Consider the following 24,196-nt stretch of genomic DNA (forward strand, 5'->3'; position numbering starts at 1 on the left):
CTCGATGGTTGCCGGATGATTCCACATCCGAGTCCAGGTTGCTTGGAGCAGATTGTGCCCCTCATTATTTTGAAAGAATTGATGTGGTTACCAACTGGAGAGTGGAAAGGAAGGTTGAGATTGTTTGATGTGGGGAAAAAAGTATGGAGGAGAACCTGCCAGCTACTAAGCGATCCAGAGCCGTGCTCCCCACAAACGCCATTGGTGGCTTTAGACGGGATTGACCGACGGATGCGTGCGATACTTAGGACGCATTGGGAAACTGTTGGCATAGCAACACTAGGGGATATATGGCAAGAAGGTGCAATGGTACAATTTGAGGAATTGGTAAGGGATACGGGACTGCACCAGGGGCAATACATTTCGTACGCCAGATTAATGAAGATAGTCCAGGGTAAATGGACAGATACAGTCTTGGCGCAGCAGCCTGACACTGTGGTGGAAACATTCTGTGATGTATCTGAGGGTGGGCATGAGGTCTCTCGGATATACGAGTTGCTGATGACTAGAGTTGGGAAGGAGGTGACTAAAGTAAGACGGGATTGGGAAGAAGGGGGAGAGCTGATGGGAGATGGGTTGTGGCATAGAGTGCAAGGATATCAAAAGAAAGTCTGTATAAATGTAAGGCTGCAACAAATTCAGTTGTTTAACTTACAGAGCGTATATGACCCCCCGAGAAGATTGCTGGGTTCAAAGATGCAGGGCCACAGTCATGCCCAAAATGTGGAGAGGTGACCGCTGGGATGGCACATATGTTTTGGGTGTGCCCTGAAGTCAGAAGATTTTGGAAAGAGGTGGCGCACCTCTAGCTGAGAAAGAGGCAATACTTGATGTAGACTCCCTGTGGGCGGGGATGCTCTGGGGGTTCCCTAGACCATGTAACCTTAAGCGTGTGAGTAAACTTAAAGATCTGGCGTATATATTGACTAAGCGCAAGATTGCTATGAGTTGGAAAGCGAAGAAGAGACAGACTGCGGAGGCATGGTGGCAGGATCTCTGGAAATGGGCTAATGCCGAAACAGTTGTATGGCAGGAAGCCTCAAATAGAGGAGAGGAAGATGAGGCACTTACACTGGTAAAATGGAGACATTTGGTGGTGTCTGTTTGAAAGTAGGGTGGATAATTCAGAGGACGGAGACTCGTCACAAGATGACATTACAGAGGTGCCCGTAAAAGCGGCTTAAGTAAAGGGTAGTATTGAGCAGGCAATGGGAGGGGGGGGGGGGGCTGTAGAACATTTAAAAAAGTGATTTTATGCATATGATTAAGATGTGTTGGTTTGATGTATGTTGTTTGTATTGAAACCAATAAAAAACTGTTTTAAAAAAAAAGAAGCCTGGCTGCTCAACACGCTACCAACCTGTGTGGTACAGACTTATACCAAAGATTGGGTTCCTATTGCCAGGAGGTTGGTTGTAGTGCACCCAAAGGGTACTGCATACAATCTTGCCAAACAGTGGGCCTCTGTTTCACTCAGTCCCTCCTTGTAACTTTTTCAGTCTCGTTTTCTTGGGCCTTCACAGGGCGGCCAATTGCTGAACAAGGAAATGGTAATCCAGGAATGACAAATTCCGGTTCTGCTCTGCTGGATTCATTTCGGATGGAAGAAATTACAGATATTCTCTTACAAGTGGTTGGTCAAGCGAAACTGAACTTGCAGCTGGGACAGTAGCAGTGCAGTGTAGTTTAGGGAGATCCCCTCGCAATACCTATTAATACAAGGTATTTCAGTGTGTTTTGGAAATGTTACTAGTGGAATATGCCCAGAAAATATATAACGAACTGTGGAGTGTAACACATAATTTGATGCAAACCTGACATCAATTCTTGTTTTATTCACTGAAATGTGCATCATTGGGAGTTTATTTTGCCCACGTTGGCAACCAGTAATCTGTTTAAGCAGCTATGTGGGACTTTGACCCCAGAAAAAGGTAAAATGGCCAGAGCACCAACATGCCTGGCGAGCAGTGTTTCCCAGTTAAGGAAGGCGGCGTGCCTCTTTGGGGTACCCCTGCCTGAGTGTCTTACGGACTCCAGGGAGCACAACTGAGAATAGCCCATCAATGAGGCCTTAGATTAGGATTAACTGGGGATAAGCGGAGTCACTGAACCAGCCTGTCAGGGCACAGTAAGGACTTTCAACCTATAAGTATCCCACCACCCGTTATGGGGTGGCAGAGTGGGAAACGTAAGGGCGCTTCCCACGTCCACCTTCAGGGAGCATTTGCTCCAGTGTCGTAGCATAACCTCTTACCAGCCACATTTTGGAGCCTGTAGTGCCATTTACTTGAGTGCATAGCTTTACAGAACTTTGTGTGCCGGGGCCGAGATCATGAACTGCCTCAGGGTCTTGGGGGCGATGGGGGCCGCCAGAAAATAAGAGGTGATTGACATCGCTCTCCTAGCTTCCTTTTTCTATATGCCAGACCCTGAGAAGCAGAGGTAATTCTGGGTGCCAAGGGAGTGACTTGGGTCAAATGAAGATACAATGGTGCAGTTTTGGGGTAATGGCAATAACGTGGCAAATTGGGGAGCATTTGGGGCATATCCAATGGCAATTGGGCAGTTCTGGGTGCAGTGTGTCATGGAGCAGGTCAGGGTCAACAAGCATGTTCGAAGGGCAGTGGCATGGGTCAAATGGTTGGACAGTGGAAAGTCACATAGCAGCTGTGTGTGGGAATGTATGTGTCCTGGGCTATTAGAGGGCTCAGGACATTGTACAGGTGAAATATTTGAGCAATGAGACTAGCAGTATTCTGGGGTAATGTGATGTGACAGTTCTGGAGGCAGTGCAGAGGTTTATTGACGGTGTGTCTATCAGGGGCATGGCTTTTTTTAAAGCTGGCATCACCATTACGTAGGGCAGTGTAGATGCGCCTACATTACCCCAGACAAATGTGATGGCTGTTCAGAAATGCCATGCCAGTGTGACCCCAGTAAGAAACATAACCATACTGGCATCATCGTGCATTTTTTCGAGGAGCAACAATGGCATTCCCTTGTGGCCTGGCATCAGAATTGCCAATATAAAGGGAATTCTAATATTCAAGGGGAATGAAGGTAACGGGAGCATGTGCCCTTACTGCAGCAAGACTGGCATGCATAGAACTGTTGAAACTGGTATGAACTTGATGATATGCAAGTCAATGCTAAAATTCACCAGGCGGAGGTCTCCATCAATAAACACACTAGTAAGTGAGTTCAACAATCATTTATTGCAATGCAAAACGTCCGCGGAAGGGCTGACTGCAAGATACACCATAGGGATGCTATCTAGAGTGAGCTACTAACATTACAGTGAGCAGGCTTTTTATAGGAAAACGTTTACATTGAGTCTTATGACTGGCGCGAAGCCCAGTCACTTCCTGACATACAGTTTCCTTCCAAAACACTTTTGGCTGTTATTCCAGCCCTTGCGGTGACATTTTACAGAGGCCTAACATTTGCAAATGGTCATTACTCATATAGCTTATCTAAGCAAGTCAAAATATCCTTCAGGATGCACGTGTAATCTTTAACATGCGTGGTCGTAAAAACAAGCTAATTAATCACATTTGACACAGTGGGGAATTTGCAAACTACACATCTTGCCGCGGTAGTGATAATAATATCCATTCATGGGCTGCTGGACAATAGCAGGACATATCTTTTACAGAATGACACACAAGCTCTGACACAAGTTCCCCTTCCCACATATCCCAGAGAATAACTCCGAATATAGATACGCTTTATGCTTATGTTTCGGGAAAGAGTGCGGATGCTAGCAATCATCATTCATAGAGGAGACCCCAGGGTCAATGAATGCATGCTGACTCGCACGGCAGCTTTAGACAGGACGGGAAGTGCAAGAGTTTTAACAGACATTATTTATGTAGCCTTTACAGGAAAGGAGAACAGAGGGAACATTCCTAAACCTGTGAGTAATATCTGTTCCAGGCGAAAACCCTGGGCCTCGTGTGCGGACACAAAAGCAGTTGGTTTAACATGGACATAATGCTATAACATGGGCAATGGGTTTAAGTCTTGCTGAGGCAAAGAAACATGGCAATTACATGAATTTGGTATTTACAAACGACCCTTTTGCGTCAGCAAGACTTTATCAGTAATACACATGGTTTAGTTTGTATTCATTCATTCTTTCATTGTCGTTGTCCGACACATCAATCTTCTGTAACCCCTCAATTGCCTCCTAACTTTATCATCTCGTTAGTGGCCATGGCATTAGTGGGTTTGGGTGCCAGTACTCCCATCATTTTCCTGCAGCAATCTCCTATGACGGACATACATAAGGGAAAGCACTGAATGCAACAGCAGCAAGCAGCTATTAATCCTCCTATGACAAGAAGAGGGGTGAAGAGTTTCCATCCCCAGCTCCGTAATAGATCCCAGAACCAGGATGTCCCATCCCCAGGCCCAAATTCAGAATGTATTTGAGCTGCCATTTTATGCATTTCATCGATCCCTTTAAAGATATCAGTGCTATAATCAGGTATAAAAGTGCAGCAAGAAGTGCCAATTATTTTACAAGCCTCTCCTACTTCTGCCAGCATTGTGTCTAATACTAGTCGGTTTTGTAATGCGACCATCCGGACTGCTTGTACTTCTTTAGTTAGGTTTGCCAGTATGTCACAGGTCACATTTAGTTCCTTTTCTACTAATCTAGCCAAGTGCCTAATGCTTCTGGAATTCATAACTATTCCCATGGGCATCACTATGCCCTTTAGGAAATCAAAGAATTCATCCCAAGTGGTGTCTTCTTTACTAATAACACCTTTTCCTTCGCTGGTAATCCCGTGTACCCATTTTTATTCTTTGCCTTGGGTTTTAAGTTCACTTCCTCCACAGATTTGTAATGCAAACCCAACATTACGTATCCAACGGTACATCTACCTTTCCAATAGCGGGGTAACCAGAGGTATGCTTCCTCCCCGCAAATAAACATTGCCCCCTTAGGAGGACTAAAGGGTGCGGATATACTATTCAAATCTACTATATTCTGGCAGTTGGGTCTACCCATGAAAACAGCCTGAGCATGTGTCTTGTTTCGCTGGTAGCAAAAGGGGGCCCTACGAACTATATTTTGTACAGGGATTGGGTGTGGTATTACTGCTTTGTTGTCTCTCATATAGTCGGTTAGAGGAATCATTTCTATTTCTTTAGATGGGCAGGAAATGGATCTATTAAGATATCTAGTTACATTGGGTGTTAGAGGAATATAAATTCCTCCCTGTATTCTAGTCTGAGTGCTTGCCTCATTTTTCCTATTCACAAATGTGAGTGTCACATTTTCGGTATAGTTTCGGGAGGCACGCAAAAGATAATCTCGCCAAGGCACGCATGTATCACTTGTAGCAGGAGTCGCGTACCATTCGGGTCCGCTTTCATGGCTATGGGGAACATATGTACATATGTAACAGTTGGTTTTATTTAGTATCTGGTTTGTTTCATTCATCCATGTGAGGATGCTATTCCTAGGGTGCTTTTTCCGATACTCCTGATCTATATGGGGAATAGTTACTAGTTCTGGTGTTGGAGGCTGAGGCGTGGGAGGCAGCAAATTATGGGCAGCATAAATATCATGGTGCTCAAGGTACCAGAGGAATATTGCGGACCTTACTGTTATAACAATACAGACCAGGGATAAGAAGAGCTTTTCCTTTGGGGTGCATGCATATCTGTCAACTCGTGGACGCCTCTGCCCTGCGTCCTCGTCATTCATTGTAACAACCTGTTTTGTTCCCTCGCACAGGGCTAATCCCAAATGGCTGAGTTCCGGAACTTGGCCGTTAAATGTCACACGTTATATATATATTATATATTTACACAAAAATGTTCAGAAAGTCCCTAACAATTACCCTAACGGTGCCGTCCGTTTATGCGCTAGATCGCAAGGGTTGCACAGTATAACCAGTCCTGCAGTCACCGCTTCTGGCACCTTACCTTGACACGTCTCGTTGAGGCTACTTCCTACCCTTGAGGGGACGCTGAGGCCGTTTCTGTGTCTCGGTGGGGCTACTTCATACCCAGGAGGGGCTGCTGAGGCCACTTCATCTGTGTCTCGGTTGTCCTTTGTTTGTTGCGACCCTTTACCAAGTCCTTTCTCAGCCAGATGTCGGAGTTCAAACATAGGCAATCAATGTTGCTTCCTAGGGCGTAGGTGATACCTGGGAGTGTCCTCCGTAGGTTCGGCTGCGAAGTGGTCTGTGTCCTTGGTCGGGGGATGGACTAGCTGAGGTGGTGCCTTTTTAAGATGGTTGGCATGGATCCACATTTTGTGGCCAGCAACCTTCACAGCAGTTTGCGTCGCCAGTAGGACCAAAAATGGCCCCTTCCAGCGGGCCTGCAGGCAATTGGTGCGATCAAAACTCTTCACGAGGACGTAGTCCCCTGGTTTGATGGCATGGCCTTCTCCTTCCAAAGCTGATGGGGCTGCGTCTTTCACCTGTTGATGGATAATAGACAGTTTATGCGTGAGCTCAGCACAATAATCCCTCAACAGTGGTTGTTCAATATTACCAATAACTCTTGGCTTTGGGATGGACCATGCACTTGGAGGGCGGCCCATTACAATTTCAAAAGGGGACAATTTGTGCGTCCCCTTTGGAGTGGTCCGCATACTCAACAATGCCAAGGGAAGGGCATCTGGCCACTTCAGGTTTGTAGAGGCACATATTTTTGCCAGTTTGTTTTTCACTACGGCATTCGATCGTTCAATAATCCCAGCACTCTTGGGATGATAGATGGAATGGAATTGCTGATCGATGCCCAAGGCAGTACATACATACTTCACAACTTGACCTGTAAAGTGTACTCCGTTGTCGGAATACAGAAAGCTGGGCACTGTGTACTGGGGCACCCAGTATTTCAGGATGCATTTAGCTGTAGAAATAGCAGTGTTGTCTCTTAGGGGGTAAGCATCCGTCCAACCAGAGAACCCACACCTCATAACAAGACAATATTTTAATTTAGCAACTGGTTCCATTTGTATGAAGTCCATATACACCACCTCAAATGGCTGCGTAGGAAGTCTGCTATGACCTGCTGGTACTTTCACAGATTTGCCCACATTATGCTGGAGGCAGACAGTACACTGTGCTGCCCATCTCCTGCAATAGGATCCAATTTTCCAGTTTTTCCATACTTTGCTCAGAATGTCCTCCATTGCACCTGCATTAACATGGGCATTCCCATGTCCCATATCGAGTACCATGGGTAAATAACTGTCAGGGAGCAACCACCTCATTTTGATTTTGTCCAGCCACACCCCTTTAGGAGCTTGTCCATTGTTACTGTCTTTAGTCCAAACTTTAATTTCGCAATCTGCCGCTTCCTTTTGAATGTCCTTTACTATCTCCTCAGGGCCCTTTTCCAAACCGCCCTCATCCCCTTTCCCTTCCACATTCCTTTGCAGCATGTTACACTCTGGAACGGGCAATTTACAGTGTTCTGCAGCATATTTAGCCACCTGGTCTGCTAAATCGTTCACCTGCCCTACAAAATCTACCACCTTTTTATGGGCGGAGCTTTTCACTATAGCCACCTGGGCGGGTTCAGCCAATGCCGCTAATAGTTTATCAAATTACCATGTTTTATTTTTGTTCCATGCGAGGTAAGAAACCCTCACTCTTTCCACATCTATAGATGGTCACAGCTAAATCTTTACTTAATTCCAGAGCCTTTGTTAATGCCCTTAATTCTGCAGCTTGCGCTGATAACTCGGGTATGCGTTCCATATGGACAATTTCTTTCAGTTGTTATTGCGTACCCAGCCACTGTCTCTCCACTTTCCAGTTTGTAACATGAGCCATCACAAAATAGAATCCCATCACCTCCCTCTAGGGGAAGGTCACTCAGATCGACCCTACCTCGGGTCTGTTCATCAGTGCGTATAAGGCAATCATGCATGTCTTGATCCCCCCTTCCCACTCGGCAAGGGCAAAAGGGAAGCCGGGTTCAAAGTATTACATCTCATGATAGTTACATTTGGTGCAAACAATGTCAGTTCATATTGCGTTAAGCGGGCAGCTGTGAGGTGCTGAGTCTGAGTTCTATTGAGCAATACGTCCACAGCATGGGGAACTTTTACAATGGCGGCAGTTCCCAACACTAAACCAGCGCTTTGCTTAAGAGCTACCGCTGCTGCAGCAACTGATCGCATACATGGGGGAAGGGCTGCAGCCACACTATCCAAGGTGCCAGAAAAATAAGCACCAGGCCTTTGCCTTCCATTTTGTTCCTGTGTCAATACAGATAGGGCACAACCTTGCTGTTCATGTACAAAAAGAGTAAAAGGCTTGCCGTAATTGGGTGTCCCGAGCCCTGGGGCACTGCACAATGCGCTTTTCAGAGCATCGCAGGCCTCATTTCTTGCGTGCAAGTGAAGGGTGTCTGATCCTTTTCTGTTTTCAAACATTGTAACAGGGGCTTAGCTATCAGGGAGAACTCTGGGACCCAATGACGGCAATATGAGGTAATACCTAACATTCGTCTCAATTCTTTAAAGGTACTGGGATAGGCCATTTCCTGTATTAACCGTACCCTCTCAGGTGACAGTGATCGACCCTCTGCAGTGAGGACATATCCCAAATAATCAACCTTGGACTGTACATACTGCATTTTCTTAAGCGACACTTTGTGGCCATGGTATGCCAAATGCTGTAACACAATCAGGGTATCTTCTTTACAACTTAATTCAGTATCTCCACGAATGAGAATATCATCCACATATTGTATGAGCATCACACCAGAGGGTAACAGAATTTCATCCAACTGCTGTTTTAGTGCTTGGCTAAAAATAGCCGGGCTCTGTGTAACCTTGGGGTGCTCGACAAAACCTGTATTGTCGCTGTGCTAATACAAAGGAGAAGAGGTATCTAGATTCTTCAGCTATGGGTATGGAGAAAAAGGCATTTTTTAAATCCGCGACACTAAAGTGAGTGGCCGTGGGAGGGACCATAGTGAGAATACTTGTTACACTAGGGACAACTGGATACCTGGGGTCCACAACCTTATTAATTCTCCTAAGATCAATGACAAATCTATACGGGGTCACTTTCTTATGAACCGGGAGAATCGGGGAGTAACATGGGCTGTCATCACACTCTTCAACAACCCCAAGTCGCATTAGATCCTGTACAATCCTTACCAATGCTGCTTCCCCTTCTGGAGATATTTTGTACTGCGGGGTTCGGGGTAGAGGGACCCCATGTTTTACCTTGATCACAACAGGGGGAATGTTCAAAACACCTACATCATTACTACCAGCAGCCCAAAGCTCTGCGGGCAGATCCTGTAACTCTGGTGGCAATGGTTCAACCAAATAACCACCAATTTTGGATTTACATATGGTCATACGAACGCCTGTTGGGGAACAATAGATAGTCGCATTTAAAGCTTTCAAAAGATCCAACCCAAGGAGATTCTCGGGGCACCTATTATTAGTAAGTAACCATTTGTTAGCCAATTTCACTCCACATACAGACGTCTCAACTCTCTGGGACACTGGAGTACATATGGGTTCCCCACCAAACCCTACGGAAACTTTGTTTTCACCCGATAGTGGAACTGAGGGGACGGCCTTGGCGTCAACCGAGCTGTTACCTGCTCCGGTATCGACCAAGCATCTAACGGTGGGGTGCTGTCCTATCTGCAATTTAACATACGGTCCTTTCTGGTCTATAGGAACAGACACCATCTCCTCAGGTTCACTAGGGGCGTTTCAACTCATTGCTGCTGTGTTATCAAAGAACATCATTCCACTTAGTTCATCCTCCACAAACTCATTGCCATCCACTCTAACCATTTGTCGCTGCGCTGCGCTGTTTGAGAATACATTATTTTCGGGGTTTACAAACCTTCCCTGGCCTTGAGGTGGTCCCGCGGGGGGTCCACCTCGGCCCCTTCCTCTCCCACCCGCCGGTTGACCATTCCGCGCCATCAATATGGGACACTCATTTTTCCAATGTCCCGTCTGCTTGCAAAATGAGCATTGGTCTATTCGCGGGGGTGTCCATTGCGTAGTGTTACCTGTAGGGTTTTTTACCTGGGGTTTCTGGCCCTTTGGTTTACTGTAAGGTGGTTTCACCAATTGTTGCATTGGCACCTTATTTTTTAGATTCCTATCTGCCTGTTTCTTACCTTCCATTTCTTCGTCTTCCTGTCGCTTGTAATATTTAGCCATCTCTAGGATCTGGGATGGGGTGCTTGCCTGCCAAGTACTCTCGCCCAATTTAAGTGGTTTCTTAATTCCTTTTCGTAAACCCTTCACAAAGCCCTTGGCGAAATATCTCTGACCCGTGGGGTTGCTAACAGACTGGCCACTGTGTGCCATAAATGCATTCTCAAATTTCAGAAAATAGTCCCCAACTGTTTCTGCAGTGCCTTGTATAACTGCATCCATTTTTTCTACATTCACATCCACCTCTGGCAACACGCTACTCAGTGCCCTTAATATTCTTATCCCTAGCGTTTTTAGGTCCTGTGGAATGGGATCAGTTGGTTTCCGGTCTGTATCCTGTTTTTCTAACTCTGTCCAATTGATGGCATGCCCAGGGGGGTCCCGAGATCTAAAAGGTTCCCATACATCAGCCGGGGTCACGGCGTACATTACATGATCAATGTCCTGCAGAGTCAGGGTGCACATTTTAAATAGCGCTCTCAACTCTTTGTAGAATCCCGCGGCATTGGTCCTAGGGTCTGGGGTGCTTTTTATTATACTGAACAGTTCTGCTCTAGTGAGGGGTACATAGACATATGTTTTGGTTACCGTGAGGGTCTTGTCACTTGGGTCGTGGGCTGCTGTAACAATGGGCGCACATTCCCTCAGTGGTGCCTTTACTTGGACCAGCTGGGCCCCTGGGAGAAACACTTCCAATAATTCTTTGAACAATCTACCCGTCCTAAGATCCTCCACTTCCCAGTTCGGTTTATGTTTTCAATTCAGCCTGGCACTCTCTCACCTTTTTGCAAACATCCTCCCGCCCTCTTGTTTCACATTCTGATCCCATTTTGTTCAAAAGCTCTTGCAAGCATACCAGTCGGGTTGCCTTGCTATGGGTGGTAAATAGATCCGTCCAATATCCCACCTTCCCTGGCTCCTTTTCATCATATATCCTTTTAACCAACGCCTTTCCCGTCGGTTTGGCATCATGCAAAGACTGCTCTCTTCTACAACGTTCCTCTTCTTACTCTTTTAACTGATCATCATAATCTTTCATAACTTTTGTTACCTCGTCAATGATTTGGTCATACTGGTGCCACAGGGTTGCCTGATCTTTCTCAGTGTCAATGGCCTTATAAATATCAAACAAACCCACGGGCCACTGGCGTTTAGCCTCATTCCTCAGCCATGCATGAAGAAGGTCACAATGCATTATCATTACATGTCGAAATTCCTTCTTTTGGCAGGTATATAACCTTTGTTTTATCCCTGAGGTCGGGTTATCAAACACTTGTTGTGCCATGCGCTCTAATTTTGCATATTCAACCGGGGGGGAAGAAGGGCCCCTGTCTAGATAAGCGCCCTACTTCCTGCTCCTCGACACCATTTGGATCCATAGTACCAGTCTGGGTACCATATGGGGGTGAGAGTTCAGGGGGAGGGGGAGCAGTCGGGGCAAGGTGCGTGCTGTTAGGCTGGGGTCTGACAGGTGTTGTTAATCGCAAAAGGTTCTCTGTCAATCTGATTGTATCCTGATCAGCCTCGCTGTCAAGGGTGACTATCTTTCTCTGGCTTCGGGAGGAGTGGGTACATGCCTTTACTGAATTTTATCAATGCAGCCCGATCCTCTACATCTAGCCGGTGTTCAAACTCTTTGTTATCTAATTCACATGCCTTCTCCTGTAAGGTCCGTTTTTGCTTTTTCCTATCCTTTTTATCTTGGGACATTTTCTGCTTTATCGCTTCTGTTCGCCACTGGCGAATAGCATCATGCTGGGTGGGGCGAACCCTTCTTTTTAGTAACACTAATTCAAGATTTTCGATTATGTGTATACAAAAAGGGCCTGCTTTGGGCCATTTAAATTGAATGGACCACTTTGTGTATTCCTCCCAGTTTTTACAAAATTGTACCGCCCCCAACCCATAACTGGTTAACATAGTGTAACATGGAGTGCCTTCAGCAGGCGCATGCATAGGTTCCTCATTCTTATTTCTATTGCACAAATTCCCCATTATTAATTACAATATCCTTACTACAATCAAAATAATACGTACCATAAAACTGATACCAATGTGGCTTACCATCCACCAATACTTTCTGCAGACACAAAATGCACTCACCGCACCAAGGAGACCTCCCCTCTGTCTGGTTCGTCTGGTCCTTGGCAGAGCAGTCGTTCTCTCCTTCTTGATCTCCTGTCTCAAGGGAGGACCGCACTGTTTGCATTCAAAGGTGCGATAATGTTTGGGCCCAGTTAAGTCGTCCACCGGAGACGGGAGCTCAATGGAAGGCACGCATCAAAGCGATGGACTGCATCTGCAAGGTCCACCAGTCCAGGGACGCCAATCAGTCAATGCTAAAATTCACCAGGCGGAGGTCTCCATCAATAAACACACGAGTAAGTGAGTTCAACAATCATTTATTGCAATGCAAAACTTCCGCGGAAGGGCTGACTGCAAGATACACCATAGGGATGCTATCTAGAGTGAGCTACTAACATTACAGTGAGCAGGCTTTTTATAGGAAAACGATTACATTGAGTCTTATGACTGGCGCGAAGCCCAGTCACTTCCTGACATAGTTTCCTTCCAAAACACTTTCGGCTGTTATTTCAGCCCTTGCGGTGACATTTTACAAAGTCCGAACATTTGCAAATGGTCATTACTCATATAGCTTATCTAAGCAAGTCAAAATATCCTTCAGGATGCACGTGCAATCTTTAACATGCGTGGTCGTAAAAACAAGCTAATTCATCACATTTGACACAGTGGGGAATTTGCAAACTACACATCTTGCCGCGGTAGTGATAATAATATCCATTCATGGGCTGCTGGACAATAGCAGGTCATATCTTTTACAGAATGACGCACAAGCTCTGACACAAGTTCCCCTTCCCACATATCCCAGAGAATAACAACTCTGAATATAGAAACGCTTTATGCTTATGTTTCAGGAAAGAGTGCAGATGCTAGCAATCATTCATAGAGGAGACCCCAGGGTCAATGAATGCATGCTGACTCGCACAGCAGCTTTGGACAGGACGGGAAGTGCAAGAGTTTTAACAGACATTATTTATGTCGCCTTTACAGGAAAGGAGAACAGAGCGAACATTTCTAAGCCTGTGAGTAATATCTGTTCCAGGCGAAAACCCTGGGCCTCGTGTGCGGACACAAAAGCAGTTGGTTTAACATGGACATAATGCTATAACATGGGCAATGGGTTTAAGTCTTGCTGAGGCAAAGAAACATGGCAATTACATGAATTTGGTATTTACATGCAATTTGGTGGGGTACTTTATATGCCAGCACCTCCGATTAATCATCGCCAAGCTAATTTCCACATTACCAAGCCTGCTTCAGGGCTGTACTTAAATATGTTTAGAAACTTTCAATGCTGTGGTGCACACATTAAGCTAAATCTGATTGCAAATTGTAAAGGTGCACAAGGACAATTATGTGCAACAAAGAATCCATCTTCCAGCACAATAGTTAACGGTGGTGGAATTCCTACTGGAAAATTATTTGGAATGGCATTTTATCCAGTGTGGAAGTGGTGGATGGTTTCAGTGACATAGCTCAAATGTATTTGATTTTTGTGCATCCAGCGTTTTCATTGGTAACACAATTTTCCTCATTGCCATCCACGTGGTTTGATTGACTCCACTAGTGTTCCTGTATTCGTTGGTGTCCTGGCGCCTTAAGAATTGGAATATTTCATGGGTTCCCCTACAGAATGACTTGTAAATCCAATGGCTCTTATATCTATTTGAGCCTCCAAATTGAGCTATAATATGTATAGTATTTCAGGAAAATATTTATAAGCATGCATTTAAAAAAAGAAAATCGCCACCTTTTACTGTTGGGAAACCTTTTTCTACAGCATGGGGTCTGGCATGGATTCACATGCTCATGAATATTCCCCGTCGTCAGGCCGGGAATCCTCGGTATAGAAAAAAATCAGTATCAGTTTCGTTTCTGATCTGTCTTTCTTAGTAGTAACCAATCACTGGTCTCTGGGTCATACTGCCCCCAGCCAATGACTGCCCTCTCCCTAAGCCCTGCCTTTGGCAGCCATCCTCAGATTTTTACCGCACGTTCAAGTGTTGGGAGTCCTTGTGCTGTAGCTCTCAAGCTTTCGCTGCGTTTTCGCGCTTTTTCAGGAGATTTCTCATTTTTCGGTTAAATAGAGCCTCAAGCTCCACCGTTTCTACATCCGATCAATGGGGATCCGTTTCGGAGTTTTCTACGCCCCTCAAGGGTGAAGTTTTCGTCGAGTTACGCTTTTGGAGGATTCCAGAAGTTCCGAGGCCTACCCCGGACATGGCCCAGGAGAAAGGAAGCTCGACGCCCGGGAAGCTGTTTAGGACCTGCCCTGGATGCCAGCTTCAGAATGTTTTCAAGGAGGACGAGCATTCGTTATGCCTCTACTGTCTCCAAGAGGGCAAGACGCACACGGAGAAGGACTGTGCGTTTTGTGGGAACATGTCGGAGCGGACCATGAAGGATCGCCACCTCCGTCTCGCCAACTGGCTGGAAGGGAAGAGCCCGTCAGGCGAGAAGGAGAAAAAGAAGTCTGAGCGGTCTAAGTCCTGTGAGGGCGCCCCGGCGACGGGGGCCCAACAAAAGGCTAAGCACCACGAGTGCCGAACGGTCGGGCTCCTTGGCTGCCAGGCAGGGCGCATCCTCCCCGGCGCCAACAACCACGAGCCAACGCTCTGGCTCGGGTAAGAGGAAGTCCGAGAACCTGGCGAAGCTTCTGGAGAGGCCTTGGTCGATCTCGAAGATTCCGGCAGAGGGGGAGCGAGGCTCGGACCCTCCCCCCAAGGGGAAGGTCCCAGGCGCCCAGAAGGTGACGATGGCCTCAATTCACCCTGCTAAGACCTCGATTGAGGATGTCGCCGCGGCCCTGGCTCAGCCTGTGGAGGCGCCCTCAGGACCCAGTCTCCCTGCCACCGCAGAGGGAGTCGTCTTTCAGGCCCATTGAGAAGACACCCACGAAATCCTCGTTGGAAAAGGTGGTGGAGGGGCTGGTGGCCATCGTAGATGCGGACACGACCTCTGAAGAAAAGCTCATCGAAGTCGTGGAAGAGGCCCGGCCCATCGGGAGGGATCCCGTCGAGGGCGACGAGTGTGACGGTGTCGCCGACGAGGCTCCTCAAGAGCCCTCGCGCCCGTCGTTTCCAGCGCCGCAGGACACTTCGGTGGCCATTTTGTCAGCGATTCAGACCTTGTGCTCGGAGATAAGGACAAGGTTGCCCCTTCCCCCGACGGAGGTACCTGAGCCAGACCCGACGGGGGAACCGGAGCCAGGACCTTCGGAAAGTCCACCGCATAAGAGGAGGACGACGCATCCTACGCCACCTCTGCGGCCTGCTCTGCCTTCCCCCCGGTCTACTACCCATGGGGATGATACAGGCACGGTTACGACAGGTACAGATGACGACGGAGGCGGCAACGGGAGGTGTTCCCCGTCGCCCCCTGCTCGGGCGTCCCCGACCAACGAGATTGGATCCTTTCATGCCATGATTTCCAGGGCATCCAAGCTTTTCCAGCTCTGCCCAGAAGAGAAGAAGGAAGGGTTCCTTTACCAACGATTGAACCGTGGGGTCGGGCCCCCGCTGAAGCACCCCAGTGGGAGGCCGGCTGGCGAGGTTCTTCAGCGTGTGGGAGTCCATCTCCACCGACCGTTGGGTGCTGGACGCCCTGGCCCAAGGGCACCCCCTCGAGTTTCAGAAGAAGTGCCCTCGCGTTCCACCCGTGGCCAGGAAGGAAAATCACGTCCCTCAACTACTGTTGGAGTAAGGACGATGCTCAAGAAGGGTGCCATCAAGCTCGTCCCAAAGAGGCTTCGGGGCATCCAGAGTTTATTCAAGGTACTTCCTCGTAAGAAAGAAGACAGGAGGATGGCGCCCCATCCTGGACCTACGACGACTGACCAAGTACATCAAGGCGCAGAAGTTCCGTATGGTCACCCGCCAGCACGTGCTGGGACAGCTGGAGGAGGGCAATTTCCTGTCGTCGTTGGACTTGGAGGATGCGTACTTCCACATCCCCATTCTAAAAAGACACCGAAAGCTCCTCAGGTTCGTGGTCCAAGGGCGGCACTACCAGTTCAAGGCCCTCCCGTTCGGATTGAAGTCGGCACCCAGGGTGTTCACCAAGTGCCTCGCACCGGTGGCGGCGCGGTTGCGCCTACAGGGGATCCACGTCTACCCCTACCTGGACGACTGGCTCATCCGGGCAAGGACGAGGGAGCTCGCCGTGGAGCACACTGCGAAGACTATCCAGCTGCTCACGGACCTGGGATTCTCCATCAACTTTCCAAAATCCCACCTGGTTCCGTCGCAAGTCGCCCTGTTTCTGGGAGCCAAGCTCGACACAGTGGCGCGGCTGGCCTCGCCGTCGGAGGAAAGGACCAGGACCATTCTGGGCAAGGTGCAGCGTCTGCTGGCCACGGACATGACCAGCGTAAGATCCATCAAGTCCCTCCTCGGGATGATGTCCTCCTGCATTTATCTGGTGTGCCTTTGCAGGCTTCGGATGCGCCCCTTACAAGAGTTCCTCGATGCCCGCTGGGTCTAGTCGACGGGCAGCTTCGAGGACAGGATCCCTCTCAACAAGACGTTCTGTCAGGCGATCCGGTGGTGAGGTACCCACTCCCATCTGTCGGTGGGCACTGACTTTCAGATCCCAGCTCACCAGGTGACTGTGACGACGGACGCCTCCCTGGAAGGTTGGGGAGCGCACTCCGGAGATCTTCACGCGAGAGGCCTTTGGCTCCCGGAGGAGAAGTCACTCCACATCAACATTTGAGTGGGAACATGCCAGGATCAAGTGGATTGACTCTTCCGACGATGGGGCGAACCCCAAATCGATCTCTTCGCAACGGCGACGAATTCCAAGTGCTGGAGGTTCGCCAGCAGGTTCCCCCAGCCGAGGAGCATGGGCGATGCTTTCTCGTTCCCCTGGGACGGCCTATTTCTTTATGCATTCCCTCCGCTGCCATTGCTGCTCCGGCTCATCAACCAGCTCAAGAGGTCCCGGTGCAGGATGATCCTCGTCGCACCGGCGTGGCCGAGACAGATCTGGTTCCCGGACCTTCTGGACTTGTCAACGTCCACACCAGTCAAGCTGCCGACGGACGCAGACCTTCTCTCCAGAGAAGGAGGCGCCATTCTTCACCACAACCCTGAGTCGCTGAACTTGCAGGCCTGGCTCCTGCAGCACTAGAGTTTGGAGGGTACGACATCCTGGCCGACTGCAGAGAGGTTCTTGCAAAGACCAGGGCGTCCTCAACTCTCAAGTGCTACGGACATAAATGGAAGAGGTTCTCTGTCTGGTGCCGTGCACAGAAGATTAACCCTCTGTGGATTATGGCCCCTCAAGTACTGCCATACCTACTGTCGCTGGCCAAAGCTGGACTGGCTCAAGCCTCCATCAAAATACATCTGGCTGCAATCTCCCGATATACCAGGACTACGGGACGGGCGTCCTTGTGGTCTCATCGCCGGGTGAAAGAATTCATGAAGGGACTATTCCGATCATTCCCGCCGGTGAAGGCTCCTGCCCCGGTGTGGGAGCTTAATGTGGTGCTGACCAGGCTCATGGGGGCCCCATTCGAGCCTATGCATTCGGCGCCTCTGAAGTTCCTGTCATGGAAGACAGCTTTCCTCGTGGCCATCACCTCCGCATGACGAGTGGGAGAGATCCAGGCCCTATCTTGCAAGCCTCCATACTTGACTTTTCATGACGCGAGGTTGGTGCTGAGGACGCACCCCTCCTTTATGCCCAAGGTGCCGTCGGACTTCCACCTCAACGAGCCTTTGGTGTTGCCAGTTTTCTTCCCGTCGCCTTCGTCGCTGGCCGAGAGGACTTTGCACTCGCTGGATGTAGCTAGAGCGCTGAAGTTCTACGTGGACCGCACAAAGAGTTTTCGGAAGATGTCACAGCTGTTTGTGAACTTTGGGACTGTGAATCAAGGGAAGGCTCTCTCGAAGACTTCCATTTCCAGATGGCTCTCCGGCTGCATCATGCACTGTCACCGGTTGGCGAACCGACCGCTGCCCGGCCGTCCGAGAGCCCATTCGACCAGAGCGATCGCTGCTACCACGGCGTTCCTGTCTGGTGTGCCCCTGCTAGACATCTGCAGGGCTGCGACGTGGAGGTCGATGCACACCTTCACAAGATTCTACTGCGTCGATCGGGACTCCAGGGAGGAGTCCACGGTCGGCCAAGCAGTGCTGCGCAACCTGTTCGCCTAAGGTGAGCCTGGTGAGGAGGTAAGAGATGCTTAATGTCGAGTTGTATTGCTTAATGTTGACTGTTGCCACCTCCCGTGGTTGTGCATGTGTGTACTGCTATGTATTCTCTTATTCATGAGCATGTGAATCCATGCCAGACCCCATGCTGGAGAAGGAACCAGTTACTTACCTGTAACTGTTGTTCTCCAGCATGGGTCTGGCATGGATTCACATGCGAACCCTCCCGCCTACCCCTCTGCGGCTCTTCACTTGGTCATACTGCCACTTTACGTGCTACCAAATCTGAGGATGGCTGCCAGAGGCGGGGCTTAGGGAGAGGGCAGTCATTGGCTGGGGGCAGTATGACCCAGAGACCAGTGATTGGTTACTACTAAGAAAGACAGATCAGAAACGAAATTGATACTGATTTATTTCTATACCGAGGATTCCTGGCCTGACGGGGAATATTCATGAGCATGTGAATCCATGCCAGACCCATGCTGGAGAACAACAGTTACAGGTAAGTAACTTGTTCCTTGTCTACACTTCACATTGACCATCTGTTCTTCCAAAATGTCGGGTCCCCTAAACAGTGTTGCTTTTAACTATCAGATTTCTTTAATTTCACACTGAACCATGGAGCCAAGTCACTGTCCTTGCAAGGACTGGCCTACAAGTCATTAGAGTAAATTATATTTTCCTCTGAGCCAGAGTAATCCTGCGATGGATTTAGCTATTCTTATAGGTATTTTAGATTTGAAAGCAAAACGAATGTTGGCACCAAATTTAGTCCAAACCATGCTGCATTTGTTTCCATTTTTATTAACCTTAGGCCATCCCCTTTTTCTTTTCAGGAGAAGCGTCTGCAGAAGCTGCAGGCGGAACTTGCCGCCAAGCGGATATCGGAACACCTAACCTTGCGTGTACCCAAGCAAGAGGTGAGGGATAAGAGACGAGGACATATCAAGGATGATGATATCTTTTACTGTATGCAAGATGTGCTGTAAGCAGATGTCCTTGATACACCTGTCTTGCTTGCTGTACTTATAAATGTTCTGTAAGTGGCATCGTAAGTTAGTAGAACCTGACAGTGCTGTCTTTTGGTTCAAATTCCGATTTTGAAGAGCTATCAAACAGTTTAAATCAGGCTTTCCTATGAAGGTAAGATCATATAAAAACACTGCTTATGACAATGCTGAACATTACTGAACAATTTGTTTTAGATCGACATGCATGCATCTAAGGAAGACGCAGAGGCATCATTTGGTGGTTCCTCTTCTGCCGGTTTAAGGCACGGAAGTGTGCACGGATGGCAGGGTTTTGCTTTCTTCTCCCGGCATTGGAGGCCCAAGACAGCAGAATCTTTTCTTACCTGCTGCACAGTTTACAGCATTCTCCCTCCGGGCAGGCACAGGCAGTGACCCCCCTACACCCCCCCCCCTCCCCGCCTCTGTTCACCTCACTTGGGAAAGGGCTTACCGCTGAACCGGGCAGCTGCAGTTGGCTTCCCCTCAGGAAGAAGTTCCCTTTTTGCATCTTTCCACATTGATGCCAATGGTGCCACAGCATGTCTTATTTGATTAGATGTTGTTGGTGCATGTCTAGCATTTGTTGCATCAACCTCTTGATCCATTCCTTTAGTTCAGGATCCATTGGGTAATCCTTTAGCTTCCCATTGCAGTGAGAGCTTCTCCCATTTCCTGTTTCCCTTTATCTACATTACATCACAGCCACCGTAAGTAGAATGCTACAGGGATACTGCATCTCCTGTGTTCTTTTCTGCAAGTAACATTTTAGTTTTGTAATGTGTGTTGGGTAAGAATTTGTAGAGTCCAACTGGTGTGGCACTTAACAAGACTTCTCTTGGTATTAGGTAACCCACCTTTTACTATAGGCCTGACCTACACAAGTTGGTTGAGTGACTGAGCAGCCAGGCTTAAGAGGGGTAATGTGAGCTGTAGAAATTAGTAAATACAGGTATCCAAGTAAACACTTACACACTTATAATATAAATATGTATTTATATATACACAAGGATAATTGGATAACCTTTAAAAAGCAGCAAATGGTAACATGAATCCCAAAGTGGGGATTGTGTTCAACAAGAGCAATAAAGTAGGTGAGCAAACTTTTCTTATGCTAAATATATTCCAACAAAACGAGTGATGTCATTTGAGGTCCGTATTGGTGCTTATTTGTGATCACCATTACAATATTGAGTTTTAAGAAGGGAAAGGTTTAAAGTCAGATCCGAACATACTTGTAAGTAGTAAAACAGTTAGATTATCCCAGAGTAATGTAGGCAGTCTTTTATTCCAGCAGTAAGTGTTCAACAATTAACACCTGTAAGGGAACAAGCACTGCCAAAGCCAATAGGTTCAGAAGGGTGCCTTTAGGGAGCCAGGACAGCCAAAGTGAATGGGCCAGTTCAAAGTTCTGGTGCGCTCTTCTTAGAAAATGTATTGAAATAGTAGTTCAGTAGAAAATCAGACGCTCAAGAGGACCCACCTTGAAGAAGCAAGAGCTGGGATGCCGGTGCAGGTGAGTTGAGGTCAACTGAAAAGGGTTTAAAATGAAACACTGCAAGCTAGGAAGCGCCACAATTGGCAAAAGGTAGATGTACGTACCCCAGGCCCAACAGTACATGGGAATTGAAGCATTGATTCCAGCTGGATGCCTTCCTCTTGCAGTTTTGCAGACCCTTATCCCTGGTCCTTCGTCATGGTGACGAAAGGGAGGACTTCTGGCGGGCTTTTGCAGCAGTGCTCAAGAGAGGGTCTTCATATAATGTCATTGATTCAGCAGCCTTTTGTGGTTTTGGTGCCTTTTTTTCAGCACCAAAGAACGAACAGCTCTGGTGGAATTTACCTGATCCCTCCGTCCTGGACTCTGGATGAAGATTTCCTGCTTTTCTAGGGTCCTCTGGATGCCCACAAACTTTTGGCTGGATTAGCTCTTCCGTAGACAATGCACTCTGATGGTCAGGGGTCCCGCGTATTGGGATTCTGCAGCCCTGGAAAGTCGCAGGAAGTCGCGAGTTGCGCCAAAATGAAGCTGGTCTTAAGGCCATTTGGTCCCACCAGCCCAAGAGAGGAAGTAGTCTCTTGCTGGTCTTCCCAGTCGAAAAGAAAACTGGGTCAGCACAGCTGCAGGTCTTCACTGGGCACTTTGTGGTCCAGGAGGGGGCTGCTGGCGTCTCTTCACGTCTTCTTCCTTGGAAGTTGTCCTCCAGTGGTCGACTCTGCCTCTAGTCCCAAAAACCTTGCCTTTTAAGCAATTTCCCATTCATTGACAGCCCTAGGCTGTCAATCACCCAGCAGTGTGTCTGTCCTCCAGGACAGCCAGCAAGCCCATCAGAACTGGTTTGACTCGGGCACGCCTAGAGACAAAGGACAGGGAGGTTTCGGGACCCTGCCTCACTTCCTGCCTTTCCAGACACACTGGAACCTGGGTGGGCTTGAGGGCTGAAGCCCGCCAAAGGCAAAAAGCACAAAAGACTCAAACACAATTCAAACAGAGTCAAAGCCCAGAAGGAACTAACTGACAAGAAATGGCAAAAAAAGACTGGGGCCATTTTGGGGAAATGGTCACCCTTGGGTGTTGTACTGCAGCTGAGAAATCAGCCCGCAGATGCATGGCTCAAAGGTAGTAAACTAGAAACCACTGCCACCACCAATCAAATTAGTGTAACAGAATTATACATGATAAGTTGGATAAGGAGTTACTATATAACTCCCCAGCACTCCACATAGGGTGATGTCTGTTGGACCCATAAAAGAAAAGTTAAGTAAGACCAGTCATTTTACTATTCTTGGGACCAGAAGTTCACCCAAGAAAATGTTTTTAAACATTAAGAGAAGTGCCAGGGGCTTCTCAGTGGCACTGCACAAAAGGTGCTGTCACAATGCAAAAAGCAGATGCATATGGAGTTTACCAGACTCCATTAAACCGTAAGAAACACAAAATCCTAGTCATAAAAACACATAAGGGAGTGGGGGAAAAACTTCCACTCACTCGGGAGTGAAAATATATATTTTCTAAAGCCCAGAGTCCAGCAAAAGAGCTGGTGGTCCCTAAATTTAAAGGGAATTGGCACAGAAATGAAACATCCCCCTAACAATGTGTACAGAACAGTCTGACTGCAGTAAATGGGTTGTCCTTTCCAGTGCACAATCCTGCGTCCTTATTTCTTTTAACGTGATAATGCCATCTTGAGTACCATATACTCAAAATGGCTCATCCTCTTGGTATGAGCCCTGATCGTTGTGCCAGCTTGCTCTCTGGCCTTCTTCCAGTTCTCACAGCTCAGAATTTGGCATACATTGGCATGCACTTAAAAAAAAAAAAAGTTTGTGTAGTGCTTTGCTTTAAAACCTTCATTTTATTGTTTTTGGTTATAAAAAAACCTATGCAATAAAAGAGAATAAGAATCATAAAAAAGCAGATAGAAATGTGTTAAAAATAGACATATAAACACAGCAAAAACAATGCAATTAAATTATTGCAAACATTCTCAGCACATATTAAAAAGAGATGAAATCACTTTAAAACAGATGATACAGTACAAATGCAACACATTGATTAATACACTACAAGGGAGATGAATGTTTGAATAGAGATGTCACACACGCACACACTCACACACACACACAAATAACCCCCCCCCCCCACCTCTCTGAGGGTGGAATGCCCTGTCCTGCACCATCAACCTCTCTGGTCGGGAGTAGGTTTAATTTGAAGCATAACATTTCAAATCTGTGTTTTCTGGTTGGGTGTTGAATAAGATTGGAGGGCAGAGTGTTAAAATCACGTATCTCGTATTTAAGATGGTAAAATAGGCTATATCTCTTTTCCTAATCCAGTCAGATTCAAACAAATGCCTTTTGGTGTTAATTGAAGGAACCATCAGTGCAAGTGTAAGAAGATGGTATCCTCTCATAATTTACAGGGAATACTCTACCCAATCTGCCAAGACTTCGCTAGAATGTGTAAACAATACTGTGCGCAAATAATCATGTATTAAGGAATTTTTCGGAGGCTGAATAACAACCATCAGTAATTGCAGTCTCCTGCAATCAGCACAGGCCTGGAGAGAGATCCGGCCCATCTCTTGTCAAAGAACTGCAATAGGCGTACCTTTTTTTAGAGAGTAAAAGCAGGCTATTCAGTAACATAGATTCAAGTTTATCCCAATTATTTGTTAAGACCTGTTATCGGCCCTGTAAACAAAGCGTGGAATTGACTTTTGATGGTAATATTTCCAAACCGGAAGGGCCGGAAATCTACCGTACTTTTTATCAAACGCTGATAATTCAAAGGAATTAAATCAGATTTTATTTTTCATCTTGATTAGGTACGTTCGACCTGAACGTCTTTCAAAGATTTCAACTCCTAGGTATCTGTAGTTAGAGACTGCTTCCAAACGAGGGCGGTTTATAAACCACTTAAGGAGCGCTCTTTTATTTAATTTTTTTTTATAGTTTCACATTAGTATTTTTGACTTGGGCACAGTCAGTGGTAGATTCAAAGATATAAGGTAGGAGTTAATGGCCATCAGTGATCTTTGAAGGCCAATAGGGTTAAGGTCAAACAGGACTATATCGTCTGCATAGGCTAGAAAACGTATTTTTAGGTTTCCCAACTTTAACGGAAAGTTATTTGCTGCAGGGCCTTTCGCAGTGCGTTGATATAAATGCTAAATAAAAATGGCGCTAGCTCGCAGACTTGATGTAAGCCACATGGGGTGTTTATCCATCTGGAAAAGTTTTCCTCTTGATCCAGTCCGACTTTTACTTTG

At 47.3% G+C, this 24,196-nt stretch overlaps 1 protein-coding gene across 2 annotated transcripts in view; it reads left to right on the top strand.

Annotated features, from left to right (window-relative positions):
• CECR2 (CECR2 histone acetyl-lysine reader) overlaps nt 1-24,196 on the top strand; it is a 513,194-nt gene that overhangs the window by 320,093 nt on the left and 168,905 nt on the right. For both annotated transcript variants that reach the window (XM_069628656.1, XM_069628657.1), the window contains exon 8: nt 19,254-19,337. In XM_069628656.1, coding sequence (XP_069484757.1) covers nt 19,254-19,337 — 84 coding nt within the window. The remainder of the gene's footprint in view (nt 1-19,253; nt 19,338-24,196) is intronic.

Source organism: Ambystoma mexicanum, chromosome 12 (assembly GCF_040938575.1).
Source record: "Ambystoma mexicanum isolate Mex_15411 chromosome 12, UKY_AmexF1_1, whole genome shotgun sequence".
In the NCBI taxonomy this organism is placed as follows: Eukaryota; Metazoa; Chordata; class Amphibia; order Caudata; family Ambystomatidae; genus Ambystoma; species Ambystoma mexicanum.